The sequence below is a fragment of the Lycium ferocissimum genome, unplaced genomic scaffold (assembly GCF_029784015.1).
Source record: "Lycium ferocissimum isolate CSIRO_LF1 unplaced genomic scaffold, AGI_CSIRO_Lferr_CH_V1 ctg1201, whole genome shotgun sequence".
Lineage (NCBI taxonomy): Eukaryota > Viridiplantae > Streptophyta > Magnoliopsida > Solanales > Solanaceae > Lycium > Lycium ferocissimum.
In genome coordinates this window covers 87816-108812 of record NW_026714139.1, presented here as the reverse complement: position 1 = coordinate 108812, position 20997 = coordinate 87816, and the positions used below count along the sequence as shown (strand labels likewise).

Sequence of the window (20997 nt, the reverse complement as noted above, 5' to 3'; positions counted from 1 at the left end):
CCATTTTCTTTGTCCAACACTGAACTTTCTTCACCCTCACCTTTTATCTCTCCTCCTTCTAACCTACGCTTCTCCTCCACCAGATCACCCAGAATCTATTTCTCCTGCCCATGTCTCACCCATTACAAGTCCATCTGCATCTCCACCTAGAGAATTTACCAGACTGAGACACTAACCTATATATCTGTAGCGGTTCGATATTTTTTTCGATTCGCATTTGCACTTGCCTCATTTAAAAAGGAAAGTGTCTCGGGGAAGTACGGTTATCAATCGTATCGGAAAAAAGAAAAAAAATATACTTCTTCGTGGATGGTGCTCTAAATGGACTTTATTTTAGAGTCGCCACCTAATTTTTAGGAAATTAGGAAAATCAATTCGAAAAGGGTTCATTCAAAACGTTTAAATTTTAAAAGAATCCTAATCTAACCAAAGTATGGGTAAGGATTCTGGTGATCCACTGTAGAAGGTGTTAGGCACCCCGGTATTAAGGATCCGTAAAATACGGTTGACCTACGGGTTCTAATAGTATGCCTTTGTAGATATGAATTGTTTATAGTGAAATAATTATTTCGGCTTATATTTCCACAACAAAGAATTTGGTCATTCATGCGAGATATATCATGTTTCAAGAAACGAAAATGGTAAAATTTTGCCCCAAATTGGGCGTTTGAGGTGTCGGACTAGAACACACAGGCTAATACTCGAAGGCTCTTAACGCAAGTAGAACCCTACGTAAGTCCACCCAAAATAGTTTGGAAAAAATATTTTTTAAGTATAGAAAGTAGTTTTTTTAGAAGAAATAGTTTTAGGCATACTATTATAGTCCATATATTAATCGTATTCCATTTTATTCTATTTTTTGTCAAGTCTTAGCCAAGTTTTATTTTTTTAGTCTAAGTCTAAATAGTAACAATTAGTCCCACAAGTTCTGAACATTAGTCCAAATCAGTCCATATGTCATAAGTCCACTGGTTTCATAAATGTTCAAATCAGTCCTTAATTTTATAAAAATCATCAGTTTTAGTCCTTCATCAAATCAGCCTCATGTTTGCGTTTAACATCTCAAAATTAGTCTTAATTTTTGTAACAAATTCATTTTTGGCGACTTTAAAATGCGTGATAATCTTATAAGGGCTCCAATTGACATAATATTTGCGCAAATAATAATTAAGGAGATAGAGAGTTTGGGCCGACCAAGCCCAAAAGGAAAGTATTTATGCAATCGGGTTCTCCTTACATCCAACGTATGCTCCATTTTGCTCCAAGAGAAAAGGTTGACTCGATGTAGATACGTTAGTAGGCCCCAACAACGGGTTTGGATGGACAAATATACAAACGAGTAGACAAGACATTAGAATACACTCGTAAATTAAACTAACTACAAAAATTGAAGCCTAGAATAATTATTACATAGCCAAAAATGAATTACATCATTATTGGGCCAAACCCATTTATTATAACTGACAGCAGTAGATAATCAGATGGTCCAAGTAAAATAGACCCAGCATAGTAGTAATAGTAAGTCAAGTATGGAAACACAGATGACAAGGCCCAAGCCCAAGCCATTCTCTCCTAATTTTTTTTTCCAAGTGTCAAAACTGTGTATACGAGATATACTACTGGTATACTATTCTATTTTTTTTTTTTTAAATTCCTCCTAAGTATCAGAACTCTAGTATACATGATATACTCTCAGTATACCACTCAATCTTCTCCCAAAATTTCTAAGTATCAAGACTATGTATACGAGATATACTCCAATGATATACGACTAATGGTGAGCAAAACCCATATGGCATACTCTCCATATACCTGATATACCCTTCTTATACGCACCATGGGAGAGCAAAACCTTAAGGCATACCCTCCCAATTCACTTAATAACCATTTTTTAACTCAAACAGATTTTTCAGAAAAAGTCAAAAACCACTTCACATTCATTCTAGGACTAGTGTTTAAGTCTTTAGTTGGTTTAGGAGGAATGCAAATTCCCAGAAGCAAGCAAACAAAGAGGATGATCCAAATAGCAAGAATAAGAAAAACAAAAGCCACATAGTTCAACAATTTTTGGTAATGCAACTTAGGCTAATGAGTCACAGGGGGGTGTTAAAATGGCTAAGGAAACAAGCAATAGCTACTTCAAAAGGATGAGGGGACAAGGGAATATAAAATCAGGCACAACAAAATGGAGAGATACACAAACAAACTACCAAACACACCTTCATATTTCTATTTCCAGTTTTAAAGAGTCAGCAATCAAAGAAGTAGTAGAACTAGAGGTTAAATGACTTGGAAGTCACACCTATCCAGTGATGAACCAATTTAAATACCAAAAACCATTTTTTAAGTCTATTTGTTGTCAACAAGAATGTTACAGAAGAAAAAAATACAAGTCCATGGTCATTTTAGCTTAGTTTTGATCCCAAAGAATTTCAAAGATAGCAAGATAGGCAAGTTACAGGTTCATTAAAGCATTAGTAGGGCCCCAAAATAGTTCACACTTAGTCCATTTTACAGAATTTGCATAGAAACTACACAGGTAGCAAGTAGAGGTTCCAAATAACATAGGTAGAGACATGATACTGTCCTAGGTCCAAAGCATCATTTTCAAACATATCATAGCATAAAAACTAAGAGGGGCGGAGTGAGAGGTCATGTATAGGAGCCATAGAAGTCCACAAGCAAGTTACAAAGTCAAATGCCAATAGGCAAATACTGCTTTTTGCCCTTTCAAAGCATTTTTAGTTTCAATTTTCTGGCATTACACTAGATTCAGCAAAATTTCAATCTTAACAAGTTCATAATAGGATGAAGGGAACATGATACTGCCCTAAGGTTATTGATGATATATTGCTGATTAGCATAGTTCAAACAACAGATAGAGACAAGAGGCCCCCAAATGCTGTTGATTCTCAAAACTATGATCCAGAGACTTAATTTTTTAAAGAATACAGATCATAAAAAAAAAAGATTTAGAGGACTTTAGACACAAGACAAGTAGAAGGACAAGAGCAAATTCACAGGTAGAAACTATCAGTCCCAACAAACTAATTTGGACCTATTTTTAATTTTTTTTAAAACATAACTTAGACTCCAAAACCTTTTAATCTACTCACTTAACTTGACAAAGCACATGTTGTAGGCTAAGGGTCATCTTCAACCTATTTTGACATTAAACTCTCAAAATTTTCAAACAAAACCAAAATGCAGAGTCACACAAAACCTCAGAATCTCATAATGGTAGCGTACATATAATCCTACTCTCAAAGTTTAAACACAGAGGTCTTATACAAGTATGGGACCAAGCAGAGATTGCAATGGGTAATCAGCAGGTCCACAATGAGATAAAAGGGGGCATGGTACTACCCTAGGTGCAAACATGACTCAAATGCAGTCAATTAGGTCACAAACGACAGAAAACTCATATAAGAATAGTTACAGATCCATGGAAGTCTAAATCATAACTAGAAGAAGTTGATACCACCTGTTCTAGGTCAAATAAGGGAGTGTCAAGCATATTTTAGCTCAAGCAAGAGTAGGAATCACATATAGGAGAACCTCAGAAAGTTCCAAAACAAACTACAAGATAGGCACAAGTGTGCAAGTGCTGTATCTGCTTCTTTAAAGGCCACTCAGCTTCAATTTTTTACATTATACTAAATTCATTTAAGATCCAACTTTCACATTATAGCCTCAGGTAGGAAGAGTTGACCAAAAGCAATTTTAAAACTAAAAAGCAGGTCAAAATGACAGATAGGATGTAAGTTCTGTAAGTACAACAGATCCTCAGGTTCTAAATCCTACAAATTTGATTCTAAAAATAACCTAAGATGGTTCAGCAATTAATCAGTTTAAACATGACACAAGGAAAGGTCAAAACATTATTTTAGTTACAAGTTGGTTCTCCATAATGCACAAACAATCTAAATGAAGATGTAAAGTGTAAATGCAGGTCACAACAACTAAGAATTCAAGCAGGGAAAGGCTCAGTATCTAGTCTGAAGGCTATATTAAGGAAACAAGGTAATAATACGTAATCCTAAGTTGAATGATAATGTATCAAAGCATATATATGGTTCAAACAATGGGTAGGGAACAAGGTATGCAAGTTTCAAGACTAAGCACCCAGAGAAGGAAGGAATGAAAGACATGAATTATCACTATGCCTAGTTTAAGAATTTCAGGCCATTTTTTAGCAATTTCAGAGTTCACGTGGAATCATTTTCACCCTTTCAAATGCTTACATGGTTCAAACATGACAAATGCATATAAGTGAGGCAGAATAGTTACTAAAGCAAGCAAAACTATTTTTTTTCCTTTTATGGTCTTAACAACCATTTAATTTCAAAATAGGAGATTCAAGGGGGTTTAGAAACCAGTCCTTATAGATTTTTGAAAGAAAACTAATTCCAAAAGAGTGAAAACAAGTTTCAGTACATATGACACAAAGCAAGCAGAGATTTAAGTGTCTTCAAGTTCAAATATGCAAAAATAAAGAATAAGCATCATGTTCTATGGTTTCAAAGTCTTTTTTTAAACCTAAATACTCCTAGAGGGTCATCCAAGATTTCAATAAGGCAGATCTAAGACAGAACCTTAGAGATGTACACAAACAGGTTACTTTTAAAAGAAAATAAAGACTTAAGTTCATTTTAAGGCCAGTTCCTATTTAAAGATCACTTAACCATTTCAGATGTCATTTCAAGACATCATTTAGACTAGGTTTCAACTATTGACAATGAACATGAGAACATAAGCTTATTTTTTAAGATTTTACACAGTTTTAGGCATAAAATATTGACAACCATCCCTAAATCCAGTCAAATAGTCCATAACTTATTCAAAACCATTTAACAAACTAAAATGAACTAAAGCAGTCAAAATGGGACTAAGGATACTCAAAGCCTCCCTAGAACCATAACCAATCAGTCCCAAAGTAGGGGGGTAACACCCCATCACCTTAATATTAACCAATGAAACAGTAAACAAGAACCAAAACTAATGACTTGCCCCTATTTTAAACCTGTTTCTAGCCTTAATACTTATTAGTTAACACCTAGGAAGCCTTTGTTCTTAATCATATTAATCATTATAACACAATGACTTAATAAACTTGGCAAAAACAGTGACTAAGCAGCTTTTAAACATATATATAAGCAACATTAATGTACATACATGAACTAGATTCCACAAAACATAAACTAAAACAACTTTCAAACTACCATAAACAAACTAATGCATACAAATAAGCTAAAACAAGAATGAAATAAACTAGAATAGGGTGTTACCTTTTTGTAGGGCAACCTAAAGATCAAACGAGGGATCAGGTGAAAAAATCAACACCAACACTCAAATCCTCAAAGCAACCCTTTTGTTATTTAATTTCGTAGTATAGTATAGTATTTTTTCGAAGTAATAATAGTATATTAGTGATAGTATTTATATTTTATATAATATATTCTAAATATAACAGGCAAATTTGGAAAAATCAGTGTGATTATCCAAAACCCTAGCTATTTTTCAAAAAAAATTCGGACCCCTCATATGTCACAAACATCTTCCATTTATAGAAATGAAAATCTCAACCCTAGGGACAAAAATGACCAAACTAAAATTTAGATTTTCCCCTCAATTTCAACAAACCCTATCCGATTATTTCAAAATCAAGTAAAGACAAAAGGAATTTTATCCTAATCGTACCAATTCCAAAAATCACGCGTGATAGTACACCAGAGGGACAAACGCAAACCCAAATCAGTGTACAAAAATAATAGAAATCCCAAATCGTGCGCCTAATCGCACAAACAAACAAATTGTACCCTAGAATCAATCCAAAAAGGACCGTTGTAAATCAATCCAAACCTTACAAACCAGTACAAAGTACGAATCTATGGCCAGGTGTCGAGCAAATCACCACAGCACCATCTCTGTCTGTGATGTGGTGGCACCAGATAGCTAAGAGCTCAAGGCTCCGCACAGGGCATCCCACACCACGAGAGATGGTGGGGAAATACCCAGCAATCAGCCAAAAATGGTGGAGGAAAGGTGGTGGGAAGGTGGCTAGTGGTGGAAACCCTAGCGCCGCCATCAGCTTCTCTCAAAGAGAGAAGGGAACGTTTTAGGGCAAAACAAAATGACGGGTAAAACAAGAAATAAATTGGGGGGGGGGGGTGGTAAGTATATTATTTACTCCCTCCCTTTTAAAATATAACACATATTTTAAAAATATAGCATATAGTTTAAATTAATTAGCTTAAAACACCCTCGTAAAATAATATTTTGACGAAATAAAAATTATAATACGTCGTTTTAAAATACGAGCTTCAAACGAGCCCAATATTGATATACTCTTGAGAAATATTTAAAAAATGAAAAACAAATGCGGTAAAAGTGAGCGGTAATTTATAGGTCGTCTTAATTAACAATTTTCCCTAATTAGACGGAGTGGGATATATATTTCCTTTTTTAATTATATTTATGAAAACAGATAACTCGTAATTTCTTGCAATTATCAATTTTTTACAGAATAATAATTAAACATCAATTTTTGCAATTTTCTCGGGATTTTGAAATTTTAATATTTTGAGGGTACATCCTTGCTTCGTCTTTGACTCGGGAATTTTAAAAATTAAAATACGCATCTTATGAGGTGAAAATTAGGTGTCAACAATATCTAAATGACTTCATTTGCAATAGTGTCATATTGACTGATTTCATTAACTCTTGTTTAGCCTACCCTTCAAAATCACCTTCCTATGCTTTTACTTCATTTTCTTCTACAAATCAACACATTCTTAAATCTCTTTCTCTTATTTCTGAACCTACCAGTTTCTCAGAGGCTGCATCTTATCCTCAAGCAGCCATGGCTGATGAAATACAGGCTCTTCAACTCAACCACACTTGGGATGTAGTTGAATTACCAATTAGTAAGAAAGCTTTACCTTGTAAATAAGTCTACAAAGTAAAGCATTTGTCTGATGGATCAGTTGGAAAACTTAAAGCCAGGTTAGTTGTAAGGGGGGACATTTAAAAGCAAGGTGTTGACTATAATGAAACATTTTCACCTGTTGTGAAAATAACTACAATCAGGTGTCTCTTAGTTGTGGCAATCAAGAAAAATTGGTTTGTTTCTCAACTAGATATTCATAATGCATTTCTGCATGGTACTTTGGAAGAGGAGGTTTTCATGAAGTTTCCCCCAGGTCTTATTCATCCTTCTCCTAAACATATTTGCCTATTACAAAAATCTCTATATGGTCTTAAACAAGCATCAAGGCAGTGGTATTCTAGATTATCAGGTGTTCTAATTTTCAAGGGATATACAACATCCTTGAATGGCTATTCATTATTTGTTAAAAGATCAGGTGGTCTCATTTCAATCCTGGCTATCTATGTTGATAATATATTACTAACAGGGGATGATATTATAGAAATAAACAACATCAAAGAGTTCCTTCACTCAAAATTCAGAGTTAAAGGTCTTGGGCATATTCATTACTTTCTTGGGCTGGAAATTATCAAGGAACTATAAGGATTCATAATCAGTCAGAGGAAGTTTACTTTGGATCTACTAAATGAATTTGATTGCAGTTTCATTTCCAAAGTAACTTCTCCTCTTGACCCCTCTACTAAACTATCAACAAATATGGACACTCCTATGCAAGATCTTACTATTTTTAGACATTTAGTTGGGAAATTAAATTACCTTACTCATACTCGATTCGACTTGGCTTTTCCAGTGCTCAAGCTCAGTCAATACATGCAAAGACCATGTCAATCCCATTTCCTTACTGCCATGCGAGTGTTGAAGTACCTTCAACTCGATCCAGGTCAAGGTATTCTTTTATCTTCAAATCCAAGTTTGTCCCTTTTGGCTTACTGCGATGTCGATTGGGCATCTTGCTCAGACACTCGTAGATTTGTGAGTGGGTTCTTTATCACGCTTGGTGGCTCTCCGATCTCTTGGAAATAGAAGAAACAAACCTCGATTTCTATTTCCTCAGAAGAAGCTGAGTATCGTTCCATGCGCAAGGTGACAACTGAACTCACATGGTTGCTTCGTTTACTTGAAGATCTCTCGATATCCTTGCTATCTCCAGTGCCAGTATATTCTGATAGTTAAGCGGCAATTCACATCGCCAGTAACCCGATTTTTCACAAGAGAATAAAGAACGTGGAACTTGACTGTCATTTTGTGCGACAGTAGTTCCTTTCCTGCCTAATTTGCCTTCAATTTGTTCCATTGGAGAACTAGCTTGCCGATTTGTTCCCAAAATCACTTTCAGGGGCTTCTCATCAAAGCATATTATCCAAGTTGGGTGATCGTTCCCTCCCCTCCAACTTGAGGGGGGATGTTGAAATACAAGATAAGAAGCCATTGATTGTTGTTTCCATTAGCTCAAGAAAGAAGACAATATCGAAGCAAAGAAAAATTGCAAATTAGAGCAAAGAGAAAAGTACTTTGTTGGTCAAAATTGACTCCACTTTACCAAATGACAAAGCCATCTGTGAAGGACACGTGGCAACAATCAAACCATCCATCCCATTTCCTGATGGATGCATTTTTGGCCGTGTGATTAATATTAGAGAGAACACGTGAGACACACATGAGAAGACATAGAAAGGAATCAAATTTGTTACATAGGCATAGTACAATACATAGGATAAGGACAAGTGTACAGCCAAGATAATTTACATTTTTGCATTGTAGATATTTTCTTTGTACAAATTTACGTGTATAAATACGATCACAGCAGATCAAATGAATAGACAGAAAATTCTCCATTCTTATTCTTCAACTTACAATAGATATCCCTAAAACTAGGGATCCAGTTTTCATGTTGTCTCTTTTTATTTGGAGTAAGTATTAGTCAAAATAACTAAAAAAAAAAAAATCCTTATTTTACGTTGGATATCCCTAAAATTCGGGATTCTATTATTTTGTTTCCCTAATTTCATGTTATTGCAAGAACATTGAATTTTCATATCAATAAAAGTTATGTCTTTAACTTCATATTTTTATATCATGACTTGTGTAGAACTCATTCCGATCATTATTGTTTCGTACACATTATACTAATGTATACACGTGTATACAGACCAATAGATACTAATAGCAAACAAATGTATATCAATTTGTTAGGTGAATATGAACCAATGGATAACAATGAAAACAAATGTATATCAATTTATTAGATGAACACATATCAATGTATACCAATATGTACTCCCTCCGTTCACTTTTACTTGTTCACTATACTAAAATAAATTTTCACTTTGACTTGTCCACTTTAGCATATCAAGAAAAGACAAAACTTTTTTGCTCTCCAAGATGAGCAATGCCACAATTGTTGATGAGAAGGTCCTCAACGAGTGTTTCAATGACATCAAACGTGTTCTTCTCCAAACATGAGTAAATACACAAGAATAATATTTCATTAGCAAATAACTGGTCCATTTTCACCGCATTTTGCACAACAAGATAAATCAAATCGAAATATAAATTTGGAATTCACCACCCACACATGATAGAGATACAAGAAATAGGGATACAAGCAATCTTCAAAGATACAAACATCATTATTCGGTAAATGATGATCAATTAAAGTTCTGAAATCGAGTTCCTAAAAAATTTCCGAAATCGCTCTAGAACCTTGAGAAATTTGAAATTGCTCAAAATCTTGAAAAATCCTACAATATGTATATACAAAATACAATAGCAACAACATTGATATGGATATAGCGAAAATCTGGAACACATTTTGATGGATTTTTACGGTTTTGATTAAGAAATTTAAGGAGAGGTAAGGAAAAAGAATTTAAAAAAAATAAAAAAATAAGGGAAGATGCGGCAATGTGAATGTTACACCTTGTAGTTTTCTACATTAAGATTTGTCGTATGTTAGTTGTCTTAATTTTGAACATCGGGATTTGCCTTCGAGGTTATACGAGGTTGGACATGTTTAGCTTATGCTTATAAGTGGTTAAGTTCATGTTTGGTAAGTTACAGAAGGATTAGAGGATAAGTGAATCGAAGTAGAAATATTCGTTAAAAGTTGTTTCTGAAAAATATAGAATGTGGACTGTGTAACTGAGATATGGTCCGTATTTTGAGATATGGACCGTATCTAAGATTTTAAAAAATTTCCAGAGAAGGCAATTTTGGAGATGGTATTATAGGGCCAACTATACGGATCGTATAATTTTATACGGCCAAAGGCCAAGGATACGGACAGTGTGTGTGTATATATATATATATATATATATATATATATATATATATATATATATATATGATGTTACACCTCTCAAATTTTCGCGTTAGTTGTGTCAAAGGTAAACTAGCGTAAGTCGGAGAGGCCATGGAACCCCTATAAGGTTAAGAAAGACTTTTAACAAATGTTAAGAAAGTATTTAAAGGTTCCGGGATCAAGCGAATCAAAGAAATTAAGTTTATCAAAACTTTGGAGAAAACTTGACAGAATTCTGGACAGGATTTTTCGTCCAACTTGAGGGATGTATATCTCTTAGCATATGAGGAGTTATAAAATGCATAACCTATGTAAATTCAAGCTCAGAGAGTCTTCTTTCTAATGAAACTGACAGATTGCAAATCCGAGAAATAAGAGCAAAGTTACGGCCCATATAAAATTATACGATCGGAGATACGAACCATATAATTTATACGACCAGTATTTTGTAAGTCGGTGGAATTTCCAGATTTTAAGTATAATGAACCCTCTTCATTTTAATCATTTTAAACATAAACCCAAGTTCAAAAAAGCTCTAGAGACTTCTCCAAAACACTTTCAAACACATCTCCAAGCCTAAATCAAAGATCAGAGTGAAGATTAAGGTGCTTAGGGTTTCAAAGTGAGATTGAAGCTTGTCTCTTCTTCTTGTAAAAGCTTTGGAGGGTATTTTAAGGTGAGTGACTTGGGAATTGACGTGTTCTTGAATTTTGAGGTAAAACTTCATCTTAGTTTCATGTTTATCTGGTAATTATGTTAAAATTTGAGGATAAGAAATTGGAGGAAAAGTCCAAATATGAATTTAATGATATTTTGAGTAGTAAATTAACTTGAGCAGTAAATTAACTTGAGCTATAATTGTTAGCATGTTTTGAGTATAATTTTCTTATGAGGGATAATAGTAATGTTGAGGAAATGTTGTATACAAGTGTATATGAGGTTGCTTAATGGTATATCTTTAGATATGGAGAATTTAAGGGTCATACAGAGTTGTTGTGTAAATTGTTGGTTGTGGTCCTTGCGGTAATGAATAAGAAATAGGGGAAAAGTTGTCCATTCCGTTTTAGAATCAAGTTATCGTTGATACACGTGATATACTAGCGTCATTTAAGTTTGTATATGTATTCCTTGTCATAGGATTGACGTTCTAGTTGTAAATAGCTCGATTGTTGGGTTACTTGGGAGACTTGAGGTATGTAATGGCTATCCTATCTTTTCTTGGCATGATCCTTAGATAATAAGCGTTTATCGAATCTTAAAGAAAGAGAACTATTGTTTAGAGTTGTCATAGAGTGTAACGATTTAGGTGTGATATTATATCTTCTGAGGGATTTTCTTTCCGCTCCTTAGTTCATTGTTAATAGAAGAGTCAGAAAGAGACATGTTGACATCCCCAGACATTTCAGTTTATACATGATATACAGCATGCTATAGATATATTTTATTTAGCCTGACCACTTGGTCAGGGAGACATTTTCTTTAGCCTGGCCACTTGGTTAGTGAGACAGATATGCCTGACCTACGGGTCAATGAGACAGATATGTCTGGCCTACGGGTCAGCAAGATATATTGCTTGGCCGATGGGTCAGTGAGACAGATTGCCTGGCCGATGGGTTAGTGAGACAGATATGCCTGGTCGATGGGTCAGTGAGTCAGATTGCCTGGCCGACGGGTCAGTGAGACAGATTGCCTAGCCTTATGGTCATATATATATATATATATATATATTTCAGTTGCCTGGCCACTTGGTCAGTGAGATATATAATACTATTATATTGCATTTCAAATGAGACAGATCAGGTGAAATGTTCAGGACATTCCTTGGCCTCCCGATTATATTATTTTTAGTTCAGTTTCAATTTAGTTATTCCATTGCCTTACATACTCAGTACATTATTCGTATTGATGTCATTTTGTTTGTGACGCTGCGTTCATGCCCGCAGGTAGACAGGGAGATGGTTCAGACCCTTAGGCTAACTTCTCAGCACTTGTACATGAGCACTCCACTTGTTCCAAACTTATAGTTTAGTTGGTATGGTTCTTTTGTGTATAGACGGGTATGGCGGGGACCTTATAACACCTCAGACCTTTAACTTAAGCTTTGACCATGATTCTAGACTTAATCAGATAAAGAATGTGGGAATTGGAAATTTCTTTAATGTTGTCAGACAGGGATTTACGCCCCAGAATACGGACCGTATTTCAGTATAGGCCCGTATTTCAAATCGTAATTTGGCATCTAAATCACCGTGCATTCTGGAAATTGGCTCAGGAAATTTTATAGTTAAATACGGGCCGTATTTTAAAATACGGCCCGTATTTGGTGGTCGTATTTGGTAAGGAGTTTGTGCAGTGTTTCTGTCCGTTGAACATGCTTAATTATGGTCCAGGTTTACGGACCGTAATTCAGAATGCGGACTGTATTTTGGTCCGTATTTCTCAGCCCACACCAGAACCTATATTTACCTGGTTTCAGTTCTAATTTTATTTTTACAAGTTCCTAAAACCCTAGCACGACTTATTTCTCCTCTCCAACCCCAAGAACTCTAAGGTAAGCAAGTTCTACCCATTCCAATCGAATTCTATCATGTATTTAGATAATCTAAGATAGAATTCATTGTTCTTAACCGTGGGTTTTCATGAAAACCCACAGATAAGGTTTGAGACACAGGCTTTTGGGTTCATCTCAGAATTCAGACTTTTGGATTGAGGATTGTGAAGCAAATAAGGTACGTGACGCTAACTATCTACGTTAGGGAATGTTCATGATTCTCCCTATGCCTCATTCTTCATACTTATCAGTAAATTGACTCAGAATACAATTTAGCCCTAGTTTCTTGAATAGTTGTAGAACTGTTATCTTGTAGGCTTATAGTTTCAGAATTCGTTCATGGTGATTAATTTGAATATAATGAACTCAGTACGTAATCAATATAGACTTGTGAATTGTATCTCATGAGTCTCAGTATGAATACTTAGAATTATTATGAACAGTTACCAGTTTTATCTTCATAATCAGAAATCAGTATCATGTTATCAGTTATATCTCAATCTCAATGCTTGTTATTGAATACCTGTATTAGGGCATCGGGCCCACAGATATGGACCTAAGGTCACAGATTATGTATACGTATCCTTAGGCATCATGACACAGATTTTGCATGCATATTATTATTATTATTGGACCTAAGGTCACAGACAGTAAATAGGTTATTCATTATTTAGGACAGGGAGTATCCATATCTTTACTTCTCTGTTTTAGTCCAGTTATCAGCATTTCAGTTCAGTTTCAGTTCAGCTTATTATTTCATTCAGTTGCTTTACATACCAGTACAATTCCAGTGTATTGATATCCCATTTGCTCGGGGTCTGCATCTCATGATGCAGATACCAATATGTAGGGTGCAGACGCAGCTCGCTAGGAGGCTTTCAGATTCAGCTAGTCAGTGGTGAGCCTCAATTCTCCGAGACCCTACCTTCATCTTTATATTCAGTCAGTTAGCAGACAGTATTTCAGTATTAAGGTATGCCGGGGGCCTTGTCCCGGTAGTCAGTCAGTATTTCCTTATTCAGTAGAGGCTTCATAGATTACAGTCAGTCAGATATTTCAGTATTTTGTTGGATTATTGAGTTAGCCCTTTGGCTACTACTTATTCAGTATTGCAGGCTTTTAGTATTTCTTCCGCACAGTTATATTTCAGTCAGTTATTCTCACTCGATTAACATGTGTTTATCATACTTAGATATCAGTATACCACATGTTGATCCAGCCAGCCAATTGGTTCGCTCGGTAACATGCAGACAGGCACCGAGTGCCGTGTTACGCCCAGGCCATTGTTCGGGGCATGACAGACCTATTCCGTCCTTATTATGTTATGCACTCCAATAGAGGCTCGTAGACAAATATGCACAGTCAGATGTTCCATGACCTTGTCGGTCTATGTTTTGTTGTATCATCGTTTTGATAGCCTTGTCGGCTTATATACTTGGAATCAGCTTGATGAAGTATGTATATTATCATTGGGCTTGTGTCCCATACAACTTATGATATCTATGAGTTAGAATTATGGCCCACTCAGTTATGATTATGAGACATATGTATGTTTAGTGGTGCTCAGCAGGTAGGACTCGAGTGCCCATCATGGCCCATCTAGCTTGGGTCGTGACAGTGAAGCTAAAAATTCGGGCAAGTTTATTGGTCATGTAATATAAAAATAATAGGGAAAAGGAGACCAGATGACTTTTAGGAATTCATAAGACAAATTTTAGCACTAAGTTGAAGTAAGTACCCGAATTGGACTCTAGGAGCAAATTAATGTCAATACCTAGTCACCGGATCTGGTGGTTCTCTCCTCTATCTTGAAGCTCACGGTTTCCTCTGTCTAGATTTGTGGATTTTGTTGCTTCGTCGAAGCTTAAAGCTCTCGGTCATCGGAGGAGTCACCGGATCTGGTGGCACTCTCCTCTCTTTTGAAGCTTGCAATCGTCGGAGGACATGATTGCGGTCGTCGGAGGACATGATCTTCGAACTTCTGCCTCTTTTTGAAGGCTTGCAATCGTCGGAGGACATGATTGCGGTCGTCGGAGGACATGATCTTCGAACTTCTCTGGCCAGATCTGTGTCGTCGGAATTCATATAAAAGCCGTGAAATCATTAGATCTATGGTGGTTTGATACATATCTGGCCAGATAAACGTTTTCTACATTCTCCAATTTTTCTCTCATAATCCTTGCCTGTGTGTCAATAGTGTATAATAACTGTATAATATGTGTATCATTAGTGCGTATACATTATACACTGATTATACGTTGATTATACATTTATTATACACAAATTATACAATAATGACACTTTTTCTATGCACATACGTAGGGATACATATTCTATAAAGTAATGATATAGGTTTGTTATATGTGATACATTTTTTATACATATACAATAGTGATACATATTCTATACAATAATGATACAGTTTCTATACATATGCTGGAATTAATTTTAAAAAGGCTACAAAATGAAATTATTTAAAAAAAATAAAATAAAAACTAAAAATGTCTATTAAGCTTCTTGAGCTATCCGGTTGTCAATAGTTTCATCGGATGACCATTTATGTCTTTGTCCCAAAATAATATTCCAAAACATGAGTCTTGGCTGTTTAGTACCAAGATTTTAAAGGATTGCCATTTGATGCCAGTAATATACTTATGTTAGTACACCATGCTAATTTTTGGGTTAGAAATAATTAGGGCATCATGCCGAAACTATTGATTGCAAACCTTGAACAGGATAAATCAAACGACAAAGAAACTATACTAAAAGAAATATAATATTTAATATAATTTGGTCAATTGACCTACATATTGTGAAAACTAATAAACAAAAGAATTTAATAAAAACTACGAGAGAATAATCCCACCAAACGAAACTCTTTTAATGACTACATTGTAGATGCTCTTGTGTTGTTTATGAGAAGAAAAGATCTTATATTTATAAAAATTTAAAACTTCCCCTATAAGAAAATGATAGATATGGTAGAATCCTTTAAAAAATACATTTTTCACCAAGAAAATCTCTTTTTAAGTAAAGTACAATTATGATAAAATTCAAATAAGGTAGAAAATTCAGGGCAAACTCTAACACTAATATCTCCTTTTATTCTGCCACTTGCACGTTGCACCCGCTTCAGTGTTAAAAAAATGGAAAATATGACCAAAAAGTTAGATGACAGAGGTAAATATGATCCTGAATGATAAGGGCGAATATATCAAAAATATATAACAAAAGATAAATATAACTTATTTGTACTAGTACAAGGACAAATCTGACCCTTTTCCCTTAAAAAATGTATACTGACCGTTGCATGAGTTAATCCCTAAGATTTGACCCACCTAAAATGAACGAATACTAAATTGGGATCCAATGAGCTATTGGCGCTCTAAAACCATCTTGAGCGCAAATAAAGTCGAATTCCACTTTTTGTCTAAAACTAATGAGTGGTTCACTTTTATTTTTGACTCGTCAAAATCATATTCTTCAAAAGAAGAGTGCATCACATATATGAATTCTTATATACTTTTTCAATGATCACTTCCTCCATCTCAATTTATGTGATATAATTTAACTGTACACGAATTTTAAGAAAAAAAAGGAAGACTTTTGAATCTTATGGTTTAAAACAATTAAAAAATATTTGTGTGGTTATATATCATCTCGTTAAGCTTAAAAGACAAAGTTTAAAGTTAAATTATTTTCAAATAAGAAAATATATCATTTTTTTTAGACGGACTAAAATGAAAAGTGTATCACATAAATTGAGACATAGGGAGTAGTACTAATAAGTATCAAATAATGCGTATATCGTTAAGTAGACCTTAAAACGTAAACAGAAGAGCATTGTTATAAAACTAATAGAAAATTCCTTAGACATAGTACTAAAAAAGATTACAAGCCACGCTCTCATCTGCGAGTGCCCATGCTTCGTACTAATTTTACGTGAAAAAACTAATAGCTGTACCTGCACGTGCTACTTATGCAATTTCTCCAAAAAAGGGTGAGCATATTTCTCCAAACACGTCACCTAACTATAACTTAGATTTATTAATCAAAGCCTACTCATATCCTTACTTTTTTTTCCTATTCTTTTTCCACTTTACTGCTGTCATAACTGGAAAAAACAGAAAAAAAAAAGAAAAAAAAGAAGGATCCCAAGAAATAGAAAAGGAAAGCTCAGCAGAATCCTCTTTAATTAGCTATGATGTTTCCAAATCTTATAGAGGTACTAAAACAATCTTATTTTACTGTATATTCACTAATAAGCTATGCATATTGTATTAGGTGTCGTTTGGGTTTCTAATGCATGAAATATTATCACAACTGGTCAACTCAATTGAAAACCAACTTTTCCAACTAGTTTACCAGATGAAGGCTGCTAAATATGTTGGATTTTTATCCTCTCTGTTGTGTTCACTGAGTAGCCAAACGGGGCCTTAGAAGCTGAAACAGTTCTTTGTCGACTTTTGATCTGGTAATTGAAGCTAATATGATTGTAGTTCATTTGCTGGTGTATATATTGTCTGGTTTTCATATTACAGTTAATTAGCTTCAGTGGTTTTGTTGATTTTTTCTTTTCTTGTTGGATGATTAATTTGACTTGTTTTTTCCTGTTTGGTGATTTGATGATGATGTTACTTTCTTTTTGGTGTTTCCTGTTTTTGTTTTGTTAGTTATTGACCAAACAGCTCTTGTATTTCTAAGTGTTTGTTTTTCCTGGTTGATTAATTTAGTAACAGAGTGGAATTTATGTTTCTGTTTTTGGCTCTTAATGGTGAAAACATCTGCTTGAGCACTAGGTCGATACAGGATTTGAAGTTTATGGGTTCGACAGTTGTCTCATGTTAATAGTACTAAATAAGAGTACAGTCAAATATTTATAGATATTTACTGAATTTCTTTACATATATATTCAGGGTAATGGGTTCACTTGAACCCGTTACTGACCCTCTAGATCTGCCCTGTTGAGCATTAGTTCAAGTTGAGAATTGTTCTTGTTAAGGAGGTACAACTGTTTGAAGGAATGATTTCTGATATTTTTATTTAATCTAATTCCCTCTTTGTACTGGTAGTGTTTTATTGTGTTATTCAAGTACAGCTTATTATGAAATAAGTAGAAAAATACTACTGAATGTGGGATTTTCAAAATTATCCAGGGATAGTGCCGTGCTTTCTTCAATCAGGGTGCTGCTTGAACATGGGCTCTGAAATTCGATATCTTGGTCTGTTAGAGACTAGACGACTAGTATGGCTATTGGGTGTGGCTTTCGCCATTGTTTTGATGATTCAGTATTTTGGTTTTCCATATGGTTATGCCCTGTCCTCTTTGTTTACTGCCAATGTGGGTCAAATAAGCAGCTCGCAAAGAGTAGATCAATATGGTAACTTAAGTAGGTCAGGAAACATGACACATGGTAGTGTCGTGAACGCGACTAACACAAATCTTCTCCATGAAGCAACTAATGAAACCAAGCTCTCTGATGGGAAAAATGAAAAGATAGAGGATGATTCTATGCCCCCAATGAATGAACGCTCTGGTGATGCCTTAACTGAGGACGTTGACCCTGAAGATGAATCCCCTTTTAAGGATTCAGAAATGGGCAACAAGTCAACAGTTGAAAAGTTAGGAAGTAATAGTAGCTTACCTCCAGATAAGGCTGCTCACTCTGAATATGATTTACAAGCTTCAAATGGTACATCTGAAAATTCTTCATTGAGTGTGTTTAATACTCATGGGGGCGGCAGTATTTCTCCAGCACCGATGGAAGCTCAATCGTTGGATATCAGTCCCACAGAAATGTCTGTTGCACCACCACCAATGGTTATGATACCTCAGGTCAATGCTGATGCAAATAATGGAGCGCCTTTGGTATCTGTCTATCAGAACATATCTGCAAAAGAACGAAATACAGGCCAAGTACTTGAAAAAGAAAAAGTGCCTGGGCAAATGGTCACTGACCATGCTCCTTCAGTCAGTCATTCTTCTATAAGCAACAGTCCTGTTATGAAGGAGTCTGACAAGCCAAAAGATAGTATAGTATCAATAGCTGAAATGAACATAATGCAGCAACAGAGTCGCACTTCATTTCGTTCAATGGTATGTATGTTAGTTTGGTACTCTCCTCGTGGGATATGACTTGTGTAATTGACGAATAGGTTCTTAATTATTCTAATTATTTCCCTCTTCTAATGTTCTTTTGATCTTTTCTGTAGAAACCATGGTGGTCCGCAGATGTAGATCAAGAACTTCTACGTACAAAAGGTCTCATAGAGAATGCCCCTCTGGCAGGAAATGAACCTGGCTTATATGCTCCATTGTACAGAAATTTGTCAATGTTTAAGAGGTAATAGACAAAAATGGTGATGAATATGATGAGTCCGCCCTAGTGTAATGAAGCTTTTTCCCACTTCATTTGCTGAAGCTTTGCATTTACTTGTCTTTCAATATGCTTAAGGCACATATTTCTGATGTGACATACATCATATGTAGGAGCTATGAATTGATGGAGCAAATTCTCAAAGTTTACATTTATACAGAAGGCGAAAGACCGGTATTCCATACACCAGTTCTTAAAGGAATATATGCTTCTGAGGGCTGGTTTATGAAGCTCCTGAAAAGAGACAAGAAATTTGTTACCAAGAACCCCAAAAAAGCTCACCTATTTTATCTACCGTTCAGCTCCCGTATGCTAGAGGAGACCTTATATGTACCCAATTCTCACAGTCGTAGGAACTTAGTAAGATACCTAAGTGATTATCTCAACACCATTATCCAAAGACATAATTTTTGGAACAGAACTGCTGGAGCCGACCATTTTCTTGTTGCCTGCCATGATTGGGTAAGTTTTGGATTCTTCCTTTAATCTGAGTTCCTAAACGTATATTACAAGATCCATTTTGATTCTCATTGAATTGGGATAATTACATTTTTGTACCGCTCTTAAAATAATAGCTGGCAAAAGTATATGTAATGTAGTAGTAGTATACATAAATGTATTTATATAATATACATAGCATATACATAATCAGCGTATATGTTATGTGTATTTTGGCTAGCAACCGTAATTAATTTTGGCCGATGGACAACAGCTCCACACTTCGTTTCTGTCAAGATCTTTTGTATTCACCTTTAATGGAGTGCTCTGATATGTGCACATTTTTTCTTAGTTTGGAGTTTGGACTGGGGCTTATCTTTCTGAATGTGTGCACCCTTCGTTACACACAAGCTCGTCTAATAATTGCTGTGTCACGGATGAATCTACATTCTTTTTGTAGTTAAGTTATATGAATCTTTGTCGGATCCTGAAATGAAAATTTGCTAACTCAGGCCCCTGCAGAAACAAAAAGAATCATGGCTAATTGCATAAGAGCTTTGTGCAATGCTGACATCAAAGAAGGCTTCCAATTCGGTAAAGATGTATCGCTTCCAGAAACATATGTGCGTACAGCTAAGAATCCCCTTAGAGAAATTGGGGGAAAGCGTCTTTCTAAGAGACGGACCCTTGCTTTCTTTGCTGGCAACATGCATGGTTACCTTCGCCCTATCTTATTGAACTACTGGGAAAACAAAGATCCTGACATGAAGATTTTTGGAAAAATTAGTACAGTAAGCTATGTCAATTACATGAAGAGCAGCAAGTACTGCATATGTGCAAAAGGTTACGAAGTCAATAGTCCTCGAGTAGTGGAGGCCATTTTCTACGAGTGTGTCCCAGTGATTATATCTGATAATTTCGTACCCCCTTTTTTCAAGATTTTGAACTGGGAGGCTTTTGCCATATTTGTTCCAGAGAAGGACATCCCGAAATTGAAAGACATACTCGTATCGATCCCAGAGAAGAGGTATCGTGAGATGCAGCGGAGGGTTAAGCTGGTCCAGCAGCATTTCCTTTGGCACGTCAAGCCAGTGAAGTATGATATTTTCTTCATGACACTCCATTCAATATGGCACAACAGAGTTTATGGAGCAACACCTAGGTGACAAATGTACACGAATAGATAGTTTTAATGTTTTAGTGCAGCATTCTTTTGAGTGAGATGTAATAAGTTGCATGAATACGCTAGGAGGAACATATCTAATTATTTCCTGTACATAACTTAAGAAGAGACGATTTGTTTCTTTTTTCTGGCATACCTCTATTTGTTTCTTTTTCTCTTATTTGGACAAATCTATAGTACAATCTTTGTGATTTACAA

At 35.3% G+C, this 20997-nt stretch overlaps 1 protein-coding gene across 4 annotated transcripts; it reads left to right on the top strand.

The window, feature by feature from the left end:
• The first annotated feature begins 16750 nt into the window (after positions 1 to 16750).
• Positions 16751 to 20997, top strand: LOC132041858 (probable glycosyltransferase At3g07620). Of its 4 annotated transcripts, XM_059432542.1 has the most exons (6): positions 17033 to 17275; positions 17718 to 17806; positions 17958 to 18898; positions 19015 to 19145; positions 19292 to 19640; positions 20129 to 20997. In XM_059432542.1, exons 3-6 carry the CDS (start codon positions 17999 to 18001, stop codon positions 20780 to 20782), a joined length of 2034 nt encoding a protein of 677 aa, XP_059288525.1. In that variant the 5' UTR covers positions 17033 to 17275; positions 17718 to 17806; positions 17958 to 17998; the 3' UTR covers positions 20783 to 20997. The 4 variants fall into 4 exon arrangements, with proteins under 4 accessions (XP_059288526.1, XP_059288525.1, XP_059288524.1 ...); XM_059432543.1 differs by lacking the exons at positions 17033 to 17275; positions 17718 to 17806 and adding an exon at positions 16751 to 17026; XM_059432541.1 differs by lacking the exon at positions 17718 to 17806.